Source organism: Mercenaria mercenaria, chromosome 4 (assembly GCF_021730395.1).
Source record: "Mercenaria mercenaria strain notata chromosome 4, MADL_Memer_1, whole genome shotgun sequence".
NCBI classification, from domain to species: Eukaryota; Metazoa; Mollusca; class Bivalvia; order Venerida; family Veneridae; genus Mercenaria; species Mercenaria mercenaria.
Genome location: NC_069364.1, coordinates 24,143,615 through 24,159,387, shown reverse-complemented (window position 1 = coordinate 24,159,387; position 15,773 = coordinate 24,143,615). Strand labels below are relative to the sequence as shown.

Sequence of the window (15,773 nt, the reverse complement as noted above, 5' to 3'; positions counted from 1 at the left end):
GATAGGTCACACGTGCTTGTGGAATGGAAAATTACCGGCATGACGTTTTGATATCTTTACGATTCACGGGTAAATTCCAGTCAATCCAGGTAGCGACTGAACCATCTCAAAGTTTGTTGACGTTTTGTAGATGTAATTTCTGAATTTTGGTAAAGTAAGGACGTAAAAAAAAACACTCGCCCGATCGGTCGAGTACACAGCGAGGTCCACTCGTCCTACTCAGACTTAACTCGCCAATGCGAGCAGGCGAGTGGAATTTTAAACCCTGTTAATGCCGATAGATGTACGGCAAAACACGATATTTTGCACGCGTTAAACTCCCTTCCTGTGAAATTACGTCCAGGTGAAAATACACTAATTTTATTTTCTTTGGGGCTGTAAACAACCGACCGGCGGAAAAAATAAAATAAAACTCGTAAAAAAGAATTTTAATTTTATTCCACTTTTGCAATATTTAGGACCGGCGCTCCCGTAAAACGAAAAATAAAAAAACTCTGGCCTTATGGTTGCGCACAATTTCTTATACAATTTTGGTCATTCCCGCCTATTTTCCAAAGTATAAACTTGTATCACAAAATGTCTTTGTGATATGACTGGATTTTGTATATCAATTCACCTTTCTGTTCAAATGAAGCAGAATGGGGAGACATGTTCTTTCACTAGTAGCAATCTCTAGTTCTCTATATTAGGAGTACTGTTTTACCTAGACACTGCTAATACTACACAATATGCTCACATTTCATTACTACTTCAGAAATAAATGTGTTATCTTGGTTCTGAAGCAAGGTCGCTTGGTCAGGTCTTAACATTGTAAACTTGGTCAACACTGAGTAATGTGGAGTACAAGCGAAATACTAGTAAAGAGCAATTTGAGGCCTCAGCACAAAACTAGTCTGCTTCTATTTCTACATACACATAAACTAGTTTCGCATTGAGCCCTCGAATTGCGAACTTGATAAAAAATGCCCATATGTTACATTGATTTTCATGAAAAAAGTCACCATTATCAAGTATAGTTCATTGCAAGATTATATAATTTTAGCCATGGGTATGAGGGAGTACACAAGCAACGAGAAGGGGAATACTTTAATGAAGGGGAGGCAACTTTCTTCAAGATTGACAGATTTACTGTTGTGGAGACCGAAGCATCAACTTTTTCACAGTTACTGGAAAAGGTAAGTTAGAATTTAAGGTAGATCTGCGCATTCGGATCGAAATTTTTTCTACAATGTAGATTTTGAGTTTGTGCTTTACGTTTTCCAGATAAATGACATTACACCATCACTTCCAGTTTGTCAAGCAGAACTACCTTAATAACTTTTATTATACAAGTTTGTTTTATTGAGATTACATATTATGTAATGTTCATATATGCTATAAATGTTATGAAAAGACCTGCAGTGTTGTGAAGTGATTTGTTGTTGTTGAAATGTGGCAGTTGTGTATGAAGATGGCAAGGTTACAGATTCATGATACAGAGAGGTTTAACAGTAGTCCAGTTTTAGTAGGAGTTAGGCAAAAGGTAGATGCACTGTGTTTGCATTTCATTTAGATGAAATAATGTTGTCCTATTTTTAAGAGATTTGAAACTAATGTTACATTTGGTAAATATTATCTTTAAGGAATTGGATGGAATAGACCCAGACATACAAGAAGCTGTGAGAAAGTATACAAATTTACCTGATGTTGTAATTGTAACCAAACTGCAGTGTAAAAATACTGGTCGTGAGGTGACAATTGGCAATGTTCATATACACTGGGGAGAAATGAAAATGCCAGACGCACAGTGTGTACAGGTATATATATTTTTATTTTGTCATAAAACTTTTTATAATATAAGAGATGTGGTATGTTCAAATGAGTTACAAGTTCAGGTTTGTTTTTACTTAGAAGAGCCTGGACATAGTATTTTGGAGAAAAAAAAGCTTTTGTTTTAGCTCAGAGGAAAAAATGCAGATATAGTCTTTTCTCAGGGAAAAATTGCCTGCTTTTAAAGAAATTTTCTCAGGGGAAATGACCAGTAAATGAATAGACTTCAATTAACTGCACTAATACCTTCAAAAAATATGTTTTTCTTAGTTGATTTGATAAATTTTTGCCATCTCATTTGAACTAGATCGACTCGTTGCATTTAAAACCACTCTTTATGTTTTTGTTAACTTTGAATTAGACTAGGTTGTTCAACTTTGCAGTTATTAGTTTGTTGATGGTAGTTATGTTGCATTTGGCTTTGTAGATAACTAGTGCTGTCAAAGAAGTTGATAGGGTATATGCATTGCTTTTTGTCATATTTTTCCTTTAAATACTAGTTAACTTGTTTCTTTGTATTTAAAGTTAATCTTGCTTTGTTTTAGCATGCTTTAAAGTAATAGTTCACTGTTAGAATCTTATACTTGTTTCATTTTGGGAAAATTGTTTCAATAGAGAAGCCTGCTAAAAATAGATCACTGCTAATACTTTTTATTTACAAGTACAAATGCATCTGTTCCGATAATTTTCGGCTGAAGGTCATTGTAATTATATAATACATGCTTTTTGTTTTCTAATAAATGTTGAAATAGTTGAATGTTTAGTAAAGGTTATCAAACTATTCAGTTTTCTATTATTAGTCTTGGCATTGTTATAATACGCAAAGTGCACCATTGGGATAATTGCGAACAAATTTATACTCCGTATCGACAAATTTTATCACGTGACCCGAAACAGGTAAACAGAGAGTTTCCCAGCCAGTGTGTTTATATACATACCGCATGTACACATTGCAAAGATTATCTAGTATTATCTTGAAATCATGGTGTTTTACTGCTGTGTTCCCAATTGTAAATCTTCAGGATTTGATGAACATGTATCAATGCATAAATTTCCAAATGATGAAAGGCAAATTAAGGTAAGAAAGGTATTTCATATTTTTTATTTATAAAAATAGTTCAGTGTTCAAAATATTAAGATAGAAATGTTGCTTGTTTAAAGAACATACAGAATTCATCAAAAAAAAAAATCCCAGCTGCTGTTACAAGGAAAAGTGAAGTATTGTTAAGAGTGTCTTCTGATAAATAGTGTTTTCTTTTTAATTTTAGGTGTGGAAAGACAGGATACGTAGGTCAGGGTCACTGGCTACAAAGGATGACTTTAGAGTAACAGCCAGCACCAGAGTCTGTTCAAAACATTTCCAATCTGTAGACTATGTTTGCCCAGATGCAGCAAAGAAACGTTTAAAGTGTGATGCAGTTCCATCTGTTTTCACATGGATTCACACACCAAAGCGGAAGTCACGAGAAAGAGAAAGTTTGAGGACAGCGATGAGACAGACACTGCATCAGAAGGCGAGGAGAGAGTGCATCAGGAAGTACAGGCTAATATAGTCATGCCGTGTACTCATAGATTCTCAATGAATAACATCGTACATTCAATCCTAAGCTGAATTTGTTACGTTTTTATACAGGCTTTGCAACTATTGCAGTTTTCAATACCGTTTTAGAACTGATTGTGCCAAAAAAGGACCGAAGTTCAATAACATACTGGGATCGACGCAAAAAGTAGTTCATACACATCTGGAGCTGAATATTTTGAAAGTGACTATGAAATGTCAGAAAAGTGAAAGCAGTGATGAAGAAGATTTTGATGCATCTCAAGCATCCAGGACTTACAAACTTTCTTTGGAGGATGAATTCTTACTGACTGTAATGAAACTTAGACTGGGGTTATTTAACAAGGACTTGGCAAACGTTTTCAAATTTCGTTATCAATGGTGTCAAGAATTTTCAATACATGGATAAATTTAATCTACATAAGACTAGGTTCTATGAAAGTTTTTCCTCATCGTGATATAATATCAAAAATATGACACATGATTTTAAAAAGCAGTATCCAAATGTAATGCTAATTATTGATTGCACTGAGTTAAAAATACAAATGCCTTCTTCGTTAGTACGAAAGTCACAAAACGTATTCTGACTACAAGTCGGCAAACACATATAAAGGCCTCGTTGGAGTAGACAGTCGTGGAGGAATAATGTTTGTGTCACATTTATACACTGGTGGAATTTCAGACAAAGTAATTTGTCAACGCAGTGGTCTCTTTGATTTGTTAAAACAAAAAATAGAGACTGGCGAATTAAAACGTGGAGACGGAATCATGGCAGATAAAGGATTTACAATTGCAAACGAATTGAACGAGATAGGTCTCTGTCTAAACATTCCTCCGTTCCTTGGAAAAGAAACGATTGTCTGCTGCAAATGTACAGGATACACTGTAATTAGCTCATCATCGGATACATGTTGAAAGGGCCATAGGAAAGTTAGAAACTTCCATATATTTGACAGAAGAGTTACCTATTAAATCTGCTGGTGTTGTAAACCAAATATGGACTGATTGTTGCCTTTTGTCAAATTTCCAGGACCCTCTTATTGCAAAACTTCAATGACGATGACTAAAGTACTCACTTAAACGTCCGTCTGCTTGTTTTTAAGATAAGGCACTGCTGAGTTGACGTAAAATTGAGCAAGCTTTGGGAAAATCTTGCCCACACGTTTTTGTCATAAAATATACGTTCTACAAATAGTCCTTTGTTCGTGAAAACAACAAAGTCGCACCAATTTACACGGCTATTGCATCTGTCCAGTCACTTGGTAGAAGTAACTATGTGACCTTTTTAAATGCAGTCCTCGTCCCTTATTTCAAGACAGAAGTCTGTATTTCTTGTGCTTCGCGGGTGTAGTATTTCTATATTTATATGGGCACTTAATTTCCAACAGCCCGAAGTGATCATAAGATGACTGTCTAAAACTTTGCCGTCTGGGGAAGCTCCAAGATAAGGACAGCTTGGATTTATTAGGAGTCCTGTGCGAAATACTGACACATTTGTTTACAATTGTTTTTCATTTTTTTTAGTGTACAATTTTCGTGCAGTATCTTCTTTATCTCTGCCATGTGAAATTGATTTTACACTTGATAAATCTTTGCATGTAAATAAATTTTGACAAAAGCTTCACTTGGTTCACTTTTTCTATTTATAACGTCGCCAAACGTTGATGCTGTAAGTCTATTTTTACGCATCTCATGCCATAGTTTATTCTGAGACTGATCGATAGTGATTTGTTCAATCTCCTCAGACCTGGCTTTAGTTACGTCCAGTGATTGCAAGAATGTTTTGCTTGTTTCATCAGTTGAGTTAAGTCTATGTTAAGACTTGAATTTGGTACAGGTATATCAGGGAAGCGAAGGTTGTCTTGCAAAACAATATCAACTTTGCTGGGAATGTACGCTGAAAATTCAGACTTAGAGCTGTGATAGTCTTGGAGTTGATAGCTGAGTGGGGAACCAGTAGGAATTCTCCAAATAATGTGTCAGTTGAGTGTGTTGTTGAGTGGTCTTTAGTTAAATACACTATAGGAATGTTACTGTTGCGTGCTCCAAACTATTTCTTGTATAGTAGCTACCTCCTCTTTTGATGGTGCCAAAGTTCCTTTACTTTTTTTTGCACGCCCGTCATACAAATAACATTTCACAGGTTCCCTTTTACGTAGCTGTCTGTCAGTTGCTGCTTTGGCAAAGGTGAGCTTCATTACTGGTTCTGGTTCAATTTTGTCCCCACGTGGCTTATGCCATATTTGGCTCACTTCTGTACATGACATATCTGCTGGGATCTCTGTCATTCTCTTGCTACTCCAGTGATTTACATTGTATAACAATGCAATTATATGGTTGCAAACTCCTCCGGTTCTGAAAGCATAAATGAAATCATATAATTAGAATTTATTTGATAATATTCATTATTCTTTTAGTGACATTTGTTTGAAAACTTCAGTATAGTTTTAATGGAATACAAGACAAAATAATTCATACACAAAAATCAAATTAAGTTTCAATCATTTAAAAAAGTACATAATTTTCACTCACCCAGCAATACAGCTGCATTGTCCATCAAGAACGTTTGATTCTTTTAAACATATCTCTGCCGATAAAATATGTGGCAATTCATTTTTCTTCTGACTTCGCCAACATTTTGCTTTGACAAGAAATTTACTGTCTGTTTTACAAACAAAAGCATCATGTACATAACTTTCAATAAAAAAATTGTATCCTTTTTCAAATGCCCTGTTTTTTCCTCTTACTTTTATATAATCAGCAATTTGTAAAATAGTAAATTTTGGAATTTCATTTAATTTTTTACTCAAATTCAAAGAACTACTAGAGGCCATTTCTGTAATTTTCTGTAGAATATTGTAAAGACTGAGATTAATTAGGATTCTGTGTAGGTTGAGGGTCTAATTGTTTATTTATTAGCAAGTGGTAAGAAATAGATTAACTGTGGTTATTAATCTGACATGGTTGTAAACTCATTGTAGAGGCATTCTCTCTGCAGTGTAGTGAGAATGTTTACCTGTTTCAGATCACGTGATAGGGCTGTCGATACGGAGTATAGAGTTCGCTTTCCTCAAGATATTGCCAGCTGCTTGAACAATTTTTGTTCCAATAGCTTATATAGGCAGACAGTCGGGTAATGATTAGATTCTACACATGTTTTTCATCTATTTTAGATTGCTAGTGCTGTCAAGGAGATAGTATCCAAGGCAAGTGGTGACAACTTTCCTCACATAATCTGCGGGGACTTTAACTCACCGCCAATGAGTGCTGGCTACCTGGTAGCAAGAGATGGTTATCCAAGTGGAGACGAAACTATAAATAACATGATGAAGATTGAAGGACTGGAAATGCCAGAGGGAAAGGTACTGAAAAATGTATTGCAGGGATATAAATTAGCAGGGGCCCAGTAGCCACCTGTCCCTTGATTTTGGGCTGGGCCAAAATGCCCATATACCTAATGTTAAAAAATTATATATTTTTGACAGTCTGGGCCCCTAAATAAAAATAGCTAGTTTACATCCCTGTATTGTATTTGTGTATTAAACAAGCTGAACATGTCATTTAGGTTTATTTGTTAGATGTTTAAATCAGAAAAAAAACAAGGAGACCTCTGTCCAAATTTGTGTTGTGCATATCTCAAAAGTGTTGACTTAGAGTCATCAGATCTCAAAATATTTTTATATAGCGTGTGGAGTTATGTACCTGGTGTTTTAATTGTGATTTCACACAGCCAGACCAGAGTTATGGCCCTTAAGTTGACAGTCAAAAATATGCATACAGTGACTGGAGTTGGGGCACCAGTGTCCAATTGAAATTTGAACAAGAAGCTAAAGCAAGATGGGAAATCTGTTTTTTAGCTTTAAAAGTTTCTGACAAGGCGTGCTTGGAAATAGGTCCTGAAATTTTTGAATGTATGTCTTAACTGACTTCACAAGTTTGCAATCCAGTACAGGGTTCGCACAGGCCTTGGAAAGTCCTTGAATTCAATGGTAGTCCTTGAAAACTCCTTGAAAATGACAAAAACCCTAAAAAACCCGGAGAAGTACTTGAATTTTGAAAAAAAAAACTGCTTGAATTTGACCTTTCACTCCTTGAAAACATTCTGTCCGTAACTTTTGCTCTGCAAAATGAATAAGGCTTAAAATAAATCGGACAAAATGAAAATAAATTCTTGAAATTGCCGGATCGGGTCACTCATTGATTTCCTCGTATGCTATGGTAGTGGTCTACGGCCGCATTTTATCGATATTTACACAGAGTGCTATTTCTACTGTATCACCGTTTGTATATTTCCGTTTCCTTTTAAATATTCCGGTGAATAATAACTCGCAAGTTTTTGCTGTTTACGAGTGTTTCCAGTGAATTTAAAATGAGTAAGAAAATAAACATGTTAGCTCAAGTAAGTGGGAGACAAAGGACGAATATAAACAGTGGCTGAAGCGCTATAAAGCAGACTGAACGAAGGGTATATGACGTCGTATGCCAAATTTCTTGACGTATCAACAGTGGGAGTGCGCTAAAAAGTCACAAGAAAAGCATTAAACATCAGCAAAATAGTGAATCACATCAATCTAACAATCCAATTACGTCATTTTCAAAGGTGTGAAAAGTGATGGTTGTTTTATTTTTGCATTACATGGTGAACACAATAAAAACTCGATAAAAGTTGTTCAGATTAGGTCATGGTTTTGAAAAAAAATAGTCCTTGAAAAGTACTTGAATTTTGTCTCTGATATTCTGTATGAACCATGCAGTAACTTCAAGTAAAAAAAGATGTGTTTATAATCGTACACGAAAAATTAAGTAATAACAAAATTGTTTTTGCTGGGGGATAAAACTTACCTGTTAGTCACTCTTAGTGGCTACTGATATTTATAAGAACTAACCCTGCATGTCAATTGATTATGCATTGAAATAGCTGATGGTGGATAAAGGTAGATTTTATAGACAAAATTATCAGTACCAAATTATTGAAAATATTTCTTGTTTTTGTCCACAGAAAGCATCGTTGGTGAACTCTTTATGGCCAGCCTTCCAGCATACATCATCCTCATTGAGAAGTGCATATAGTGAAGCCCAGGTAATACAGCAAAAGTATCTCGCTCGAAATTTGTGCATATAGTTTATGGATTGAAACTTTCCCAGCATATAGCCATTTGACAAAATACTGAATATTTGGCATGAGATGAAATTTTCTGCAGCTTTTTCACATGGTTTTCTGTGAACTAAAGGATGAAATGTGTCTAGTAACTTCACAGTGAACAATGTATTTGATATTTTTCAGAAATAGGGAACTACAAAATGAGTAAAATTATGGTAAAGCTATTGAAAAGACACAAAATAAGAGAAAATCTTTTTTGCTTATAAGACCAGAATATCAATTTTGAACACAAGGTCTTACTTTTTCACTTGTATGCGGCTATGCAACTAATGGAGATACTACATCTGATTTTCACTTTGTGAAGGATATTATAATTATGTCTCCCACCACACAGTGGTGTGGGAGACATATTGATTTACTCCAGTCTGTCTGTGTGTGTGTGTGTCACAAAGCTTGTCCGCACTCTAAGTCGAACATTTCTCATCGGATTTTCACCAAACTTGAACAAAATGTGTTTGACCATAAGACCTCGGCCAAGTTCGATAATAGCCAAATCGGTCCAGGCGTCTTGGAGTTATGGCCCTTGAATTACCAAAAATCGGTCTTTTTACTCATGTCCGCAGTCTTAATCGAACATTTCTCATCCGATCTTCACCAAACTTGAACAAAATGTGTTTGACCATGAGACCTCGGCCAAGTTCGATAATAGCCAAATCGGTCCAGGCATTTTGGAGTTACGGCCCTTGAATTATCGAAAAATCGGCCTTTTTACTCTTGTCCGCAGTCTTAATCGAACATTTCTCATCCGATCTTCACCAAACTTGAACAAAATGTGTTTGACCATGAGACCTCGGCCAAGTTCGATAACTAGTTAAATTGGTCCAAGCATTTTAGAGTTACGGCCCTTGAATTACTGAAAAAATCTGTCTGTTTACTCTTGTCCGCTCTCTAAGTCGAACATTTCTCATCCGATCTTCACCAAACTTGAACAAAATGTGTTTGGCCATAAGACCTTACCCAAGTTCGATAACTAGCCAGATCCGCCCAGGCACTTTTCATTTATGGCCCTTGAATGACTGATTGGATCCACTCATCCAGACCATCTAATTGGATCCACTCGTCTAAAACATCTAGAGAAACTAACATTTTTCATCATCTAAGGGGCAGTTGTGGGAGACATGCGCTTTTCTCAAAAGCATCTCTAGTTTTAAACTGATATGAACAAATACATTTATATTCTGTATCTATTTTAGAAGAAATGAAATAAAGTACAAATTGCAAAGAATCTTTATCAGTTATGTTATAATTCAATTATGTTTCAGGGTTATGAGCCAGAGATCTCGTCATATAATTGTGTGATGTGTGACACGGTTGATTACATCTTCTACAGCTCCATGTCTCTGGAGAATGTGGGTGTGCTCCAGACTGCCAGCAAGGAGAGAGTCATGGAGACGGGCGGTATACCAAACCAGAATTTCCCATCAGATCATGTATCCATCAAGGCTGTCCTCGCATTCAAATAATTGAACAAGGTACTTCAGTTGTATAATTATTATGTCTCCCTCACACTTCATTTCCGAGCAGTAACTGGAGAACCATTTGACCTAGAACCTTCAAACTTGATAGGATTGTAGGACTGCTGGAGTAGACGACCCCTATTGTTTTTGGGGTCACTCTGTCAAAGGTCAAGGTCACAGGGGCCTGAACAGTGAAAACCATTTCCGATCAATAACTAGAGAACCACTTGACCCAGAATGTTGAAACTTAATAGGATGATTGGTCATGAAGACTAGATGACCCCTATTGATTTTGGGGTCACTTGATCAAAGGTGAAGGTCACAGGGGCCTGAACATTGAAAACAATTTCCGATCAATAACTAGAGAACCACTTGACCCAGAATGTTGAAACTTCATAGAATAATTGGTCATGAAGAGTAGATGACCCTTATTGATTTTGGGGTCACTCAGTCAAAGGTCAAGGTCACAGGGGCCTGAACATTGAAAACCATTTCCGATCAATTACTAGAGAACCACTTGACCCAGAATGTTGAAACTTCATAGGATGATTGCTCATAAAGAGTAGATGACCCCTATTGTTTTGGGGTCAATCCGTTAAAGGTCAAGGTCACAGGGGCCTGAACATTAAAAACCATTTCCAATAAATAACTTGAGTACCACTTGACCCAGAATGTTGAAACTTCATAGGATGATTGTACATGCAAAATAGATGACCCCTATCAATTTTGGGGTCATTCTGTTAAAGGTCAAGGTCACAGGGGCCTGAACATTGAAAAACATTCCAGTCGGTAACTTGAGAACAACTTGACTTATAGGATAATTGGACATGCAGAGTAAATGACTGCAATTAATTTTGGGGTCACTCTATTAAAGGCCAAGGTCACAGGGGCCTGAACATGGAAAACAATTTCAGGTCAGTAACTTGAGAACCACTCAACCCAGAATGTTGAAACTTCAAAGGATGATTGCTCATGCAGAGTAGATGACCCCTATTGATTTTGGGTTCACTCCGTTAAAGGTCAAGGTCACAGGGGCCTGAACATTGATAACCAGTAACTTGAGAACCTCTTGATCCAGAATGTTGAAACTTCATAGGATAATTGAACATGCAGAGTAGATGACTCCTATTGAGTTTTGGGTCAGACTATTAAAGGTCAAGGTCACAGGGGCCTGGTCATGTGAAATCATTTCCGGAAAATAACTTGAGAACCACTTGACCTAGAATGTTGAAACTTAATAGGATGATTGGACATGCAGAGTAGATGACCCCTATTTATTTTGGGGTCACTTGATCAAAGGTCAAGATCACAGGAGCCTGAACAGTGACTTGAGAACCACTAGGCCATGAGTGTTGAAACTTAGCGGGATGACTGGACATGCCAAGTAGATGATCCCTATTGCAGCCAACCATCAGTGTCTCTTTGACTTTTGCTCCTGACCCCTACTGACTTCCTGCCTATACCACTTTGCATTGGGGGAGACATGCGCTTTTTTGCAAAAGCATCTTCTAGTACTTACTTACTTATATACTGGATTGTGAAGAAAGCTAGAAGTTTGGTGAGTTTGTTTTGTGGAAAAATTGGTACTGCTTCCATAGAAGCTGGAGAATTTGTCACCAAAAGTTTAGTTGATTTGTATTTCAAACATTCGTTTTTAAGTGGCCAAGTGGTTGAGGTCGCTGACTTCAAATCACTTACCCCTCACTGATGTAGGTTCGAGCCTCACTAGGGTCATTGAATTCTTAAGTGAAGAAGCCGTCCAGCTGGCTTACGGAAGGTCGGTGGTTCTACCCACGTGCCAGCTCGTCATTTTACAATGCATGAAGAGGCACCTGGGGTCTTCCTCCACCATCAAAGCTGGAAAGTTGCCATTTGACGTATGTGTAGGTGCGAAGCTAAACCCAACAAAAACAAAACGAGGGCCATGATGGCCCTATATCGCTCACCTGTTATCATTGCACTTGAGGACAAGAAGGTCCTCAGAAAAAATATCTAAATCCAAAGGACAGGAACAACAAAGGGAAGAAATTTAATCAAAAAGAAGAAAAAAATTCTTACAAGGTATAGATATGTCAAAAAACACCTAAAAATTGGAGGTACTATCCATGTTGTACCACAGAAAAGTGGTCTTGGTTTTTCCCTATGGCCAATAATAGAAAAGTTACTAAAAATAAGCTATTTATAGTAACGTAAAGGGAAGTAATTAAAAAAACATATTGTAAGTGAACAAAAGAAGGATCTGCCAAACAAATATGTTGGCATAAATGAAATTTCAGATCAGTGTCTTCATTAGTTACGGAGATATATCCATTTTAATTTGAAATAAAGGGGGGTAATTTGACATAAAATCAGTCCATAGTTATCTACCCTGATTGTCTTAGTCCAACTAATAACAGTAATGAAATTTCAAATAAGTCCTATAAGGACTTACTGATATAAATCCATTTTGATTACAATCAGGGGAGGTAATCAGATATAAAATAACTCTGGAACCTACGACTGGATCTGATTTGTCATGGAATCCAAGATTTATTGTTGTTGAAGATATTTTGGAAGTTTGTATCAAATAAAACGATAAATGAAGTCTCTATATGGCTGCAAAAGCCAAAATAGCCGATTTTGGACCTTTAAGGGGCCATAACTCTTGAACCCAAGAAGGAATCTGGCCAGTTCAAGAAAGGAAGCAAGATCTTGTGGTGATACAAGTTGTATGCAAGTTTGGATAAAATCAAATCGTAAATGAAGCTGCTATTGTACAGACAAGGTCAAAATAGCTAATTTTGGCCCATTCAGGGGCTATAACTCTGGACCCCATTATGGCATCTGGCCGGTTCAACAAAGGAATCGAGATCTTATGGTGACACAAGTTTTGTGCAAGTTTGATTAAATTCAAATCATAAATGAATCTGCTATTGTGCAGACAAGGTCAAAATAGCTAATTCTGGCCCTTTCAGGGGCCATAACTCTGGAACCAATAATGGAATCTCGCCAGTTCAAGAAAGGAACCAAGATCTTATGGTGATACAAGTTGTGTGCAAGTTTGGTTAAAATTAAAACATAAATGAAGCTGCTATTGTGCAGACAAGGTCAAAATAGCTAATTCTGGCCCTTTCAGGGGCCATAACTCTGAAACCCATAATGGGATCTGGCTAGTTCAAGAAAGGAACCAAGATCTTATGGTGACAAAAGTTTTGAGCAAGTTTGGCTAAAATCAAATTATAAATGAAGCTGCTATTATGCAGACAAGGTCAAAATAGCCATTTTTGGCCCTTTCAGGGGCTATAACTCTGGAACCCATAATGGGATCTGGCCAGTTCAAGAAAGGAACCGACATCTTATGGTGATACAAGTTGTGTGCAAGTTTGGTTAAAATTAAATCAATAATGAAACCACTATCGTGCAGACAAGAAATTGTTGACGCACGCACGCAAGCATGACAGACGACGGACGAAGGGTGATCACAAAAGCTCACCTTGTCACTATGTGACAGGTGAGCTAAAAAAACAACATTTGTTTATGTTTCTAGTATTGACATTTTTGATTGGCCATAACATTATGTATTAATAGGCCTGTCCACAGGTTAGTAAGGTAGAAGTCCTGTTTTTGCACACTAGATCATTTTCAGGTGGTTTCATTTTGTTAATATTTGATTACTGAGAAAGTAGGGACTAAAGAGACTATTAACAAACAGTATGTTTGGTAATATGAATAGTTTTTACCATAAAACAATTGTCTGGTGACTAAGCATTTGCTAAATGGAGCTGACATGAAAAACGCCATGCCTGCAGTACTTAACATGTTTGTTGAAGTATTTAGGACTGACCATGTGAGCAGGCTTGCTGACTTGCAAGTCAGTGGTTCCACTTAACATATACCTGACATGTCCAGTTGGAAACCTAGTGTCTGCCTCGATTATTTAAGCTGTAAAGTTGCCATAAAATTGTGTGTACCGGTATGTTACTTAAAATCCAGTAAAACTAGCAAACATTGACCAAGTGAGATGACAATACTTTGATTCCAATTCTGTTTTCCATTTTAAGTATGTTCTTAGTCAAACTGAATTGTATATGCTTTTATCTTTACATTTTTTTTTTCAGTTTGAAACATCAGAAGACTTCAGGAAAAAGCAACATAGTAAAAGGATCTCAGTCAGAATAAACTAAGTGTTGTATTACATGGTATTAACAGGCATGCGTTTACCACTTTTCTTCACATGTTTTTACAAGTGAAAAGCAGCAGGGTTTAGGTGTAGAAAAATATTCTTTGTGACATAGTGGTATTTTTCTAGCCATTAAAATGAACATTTGCTTTCCATATTCTGTTAATGTTGCATTGTTCATAATCATTTCTTTTGTCAGTTCATATGTTTTGAAAATATTTTGCCAGCATTTAAAATGAAAGATTCTTTGTGTGGAATCCATTTGGAAACTATTTTCACATTGTGAATACTGAAAGATGTTAATAGATGTTAATTAATGTGTACATGTACTTAAAATGGTCCACATGTTATTGTAAAAACTAATAATCTATATAAACAGAAGTTTCCTTCTATATTATTGACATACAGATTTAGTAGATTGGAGTGGGTGGGGGTCTCCGTGACTGAGTGGTTAAGGTCGCTGATTTCAAAACGCCCCTCATCGATGTGGGTCGAGCCACACTTTGGGCATATAATTCTTCGTGTGTGGAAGCAATCCGGCTGACTTTCAGAAGTTGGGTGGTTTTACCTAGAAGCCTGCCCATGATGAATAATGCCTGGACGGGCGCCTAAGATCTTATTCACTAAAAGCTGGAAAGTCGCCGTATGACCTATAATTGTGCCGGTGTGATGTAAGTCCAACAAAAACAAAAATTGGGTAAAATTCCTTAAACACATGCCATAGTTTTAGCAATAGAATAATGTTGAATCGATTAAAAAAATCTGCTTTCGATTTGTAAAAAATTCAGCAGATAGTGCTATATTCATATTGAAACACAGAGAGCAACCTCTTTGTGAAAGTCTTGCAGCTATACCTTATGTAATGAAATAATATACATGTATATAGTTAAATTAAATTCCATTTCATCTTGTACCTAAGATTCCTTCTTTGCCATATTTAGTCCTAGGTTTTTGTTTTGCTTTCACTGAAATATTTCTTGTGAGTAAATGTTGTATGTTGGTATATTTTAACTCTGCAAAATTAGTTTATTAGTTTCTTGTTCTCAATTTTTAACACACTGAGCCCATACAACATAAGGAAATGCTTGCTGTCATCCCATACATGTATATGCTGACAGTATGCCTGGTGGAATAAATTGTAAATAAGTAAAATTGTAGTACATCAAATATATGTACACTTCCTAGTTAAAAATTGACATTGTAGGAATAGAAAGGGCAATAGTTCATGTTTTAATTGTTAAATGAGCTGTTCCATGAGAAAACCAACATAGTGCGTTTGTGACCAGCATGGATCCAGACCAGCCTGCGCATCTGCGCAGTCTGTTCAGGATCCATGCTGTTGATCCATGCTGTTCGCTTTCAAAGCCTATTGCAATTAGAGAAGACGTTAGTGAACTGACTTTTCGGATGCGCAGGCTGGTCTGGATCCATGCTGTTCGCTTTCAAAGCCTATTGCAATTAGAGAAGCCGTTAGTGAACAGACTGTTCGGATGCGCAGGCTGGTCTGGATCCATGCTGTTCGCTTTCAAAGCCTATTGCAATTAGAGAAGCCGTTGGTGAACAGACTTCGGATGCGCAGGCTGGTCTGGATCCATGCTGTTCGCTTTCAAAGCCTATTGCAATTAGAGA

General features: G+C 36.7%; 1 protein-coding gene across 3 annotated transcripts in view; it reads left to right on the top strand.

Annotated features, from left to right (window-relative positions):
- LOC123551223 (titin-like) overlaps positions 1 to 15,479 on the top strand; it is a 37,621-nt gene extending 22,142 nt beyond the window's left edge. For 2 of the 3 annotated variants that reach the window (XM_045339985.2, XM_045339987.2), the window contains exons 5-11: positions 1,043 to 1,175; positions 1,623 to 1,796; positions 2,237 to 2,266; positions 6,541 to 6,729; positions 8,367 to 8,447; positions 9,791 to 10,000; positions 14,083 to 15,479. In XM_045339985.2, coding sequence (XP_045195920.2) covers positions 1,043 to 1,175; positions 1,623 to 1,796; positions 2,237 to 2,266; positions 6,541 to 6,729; positions 8,367 to 8,447; positions 9,791 to 9,991 — 808 coding nt within the window. In that variant the 3' untranslated portion in view covers positions 9,992 to 10,000; positions 14,083 to 15,479. The remainder of the gene's footprint in view (positions 1 to 1,042; positions 1,176 to 1,622; positions 1,797 to 2,236; positions 2,267 to 6,540; positions 6,730 to 8,366; positions 8,448 to 9,790; positions 10,001 to 14,082) is intronic. The other variant, XM_045339988.2, reaches the window with a different exon arrangement.
- Positions 15,480 to 15,773: the final 294 nt, after the last annotated feature.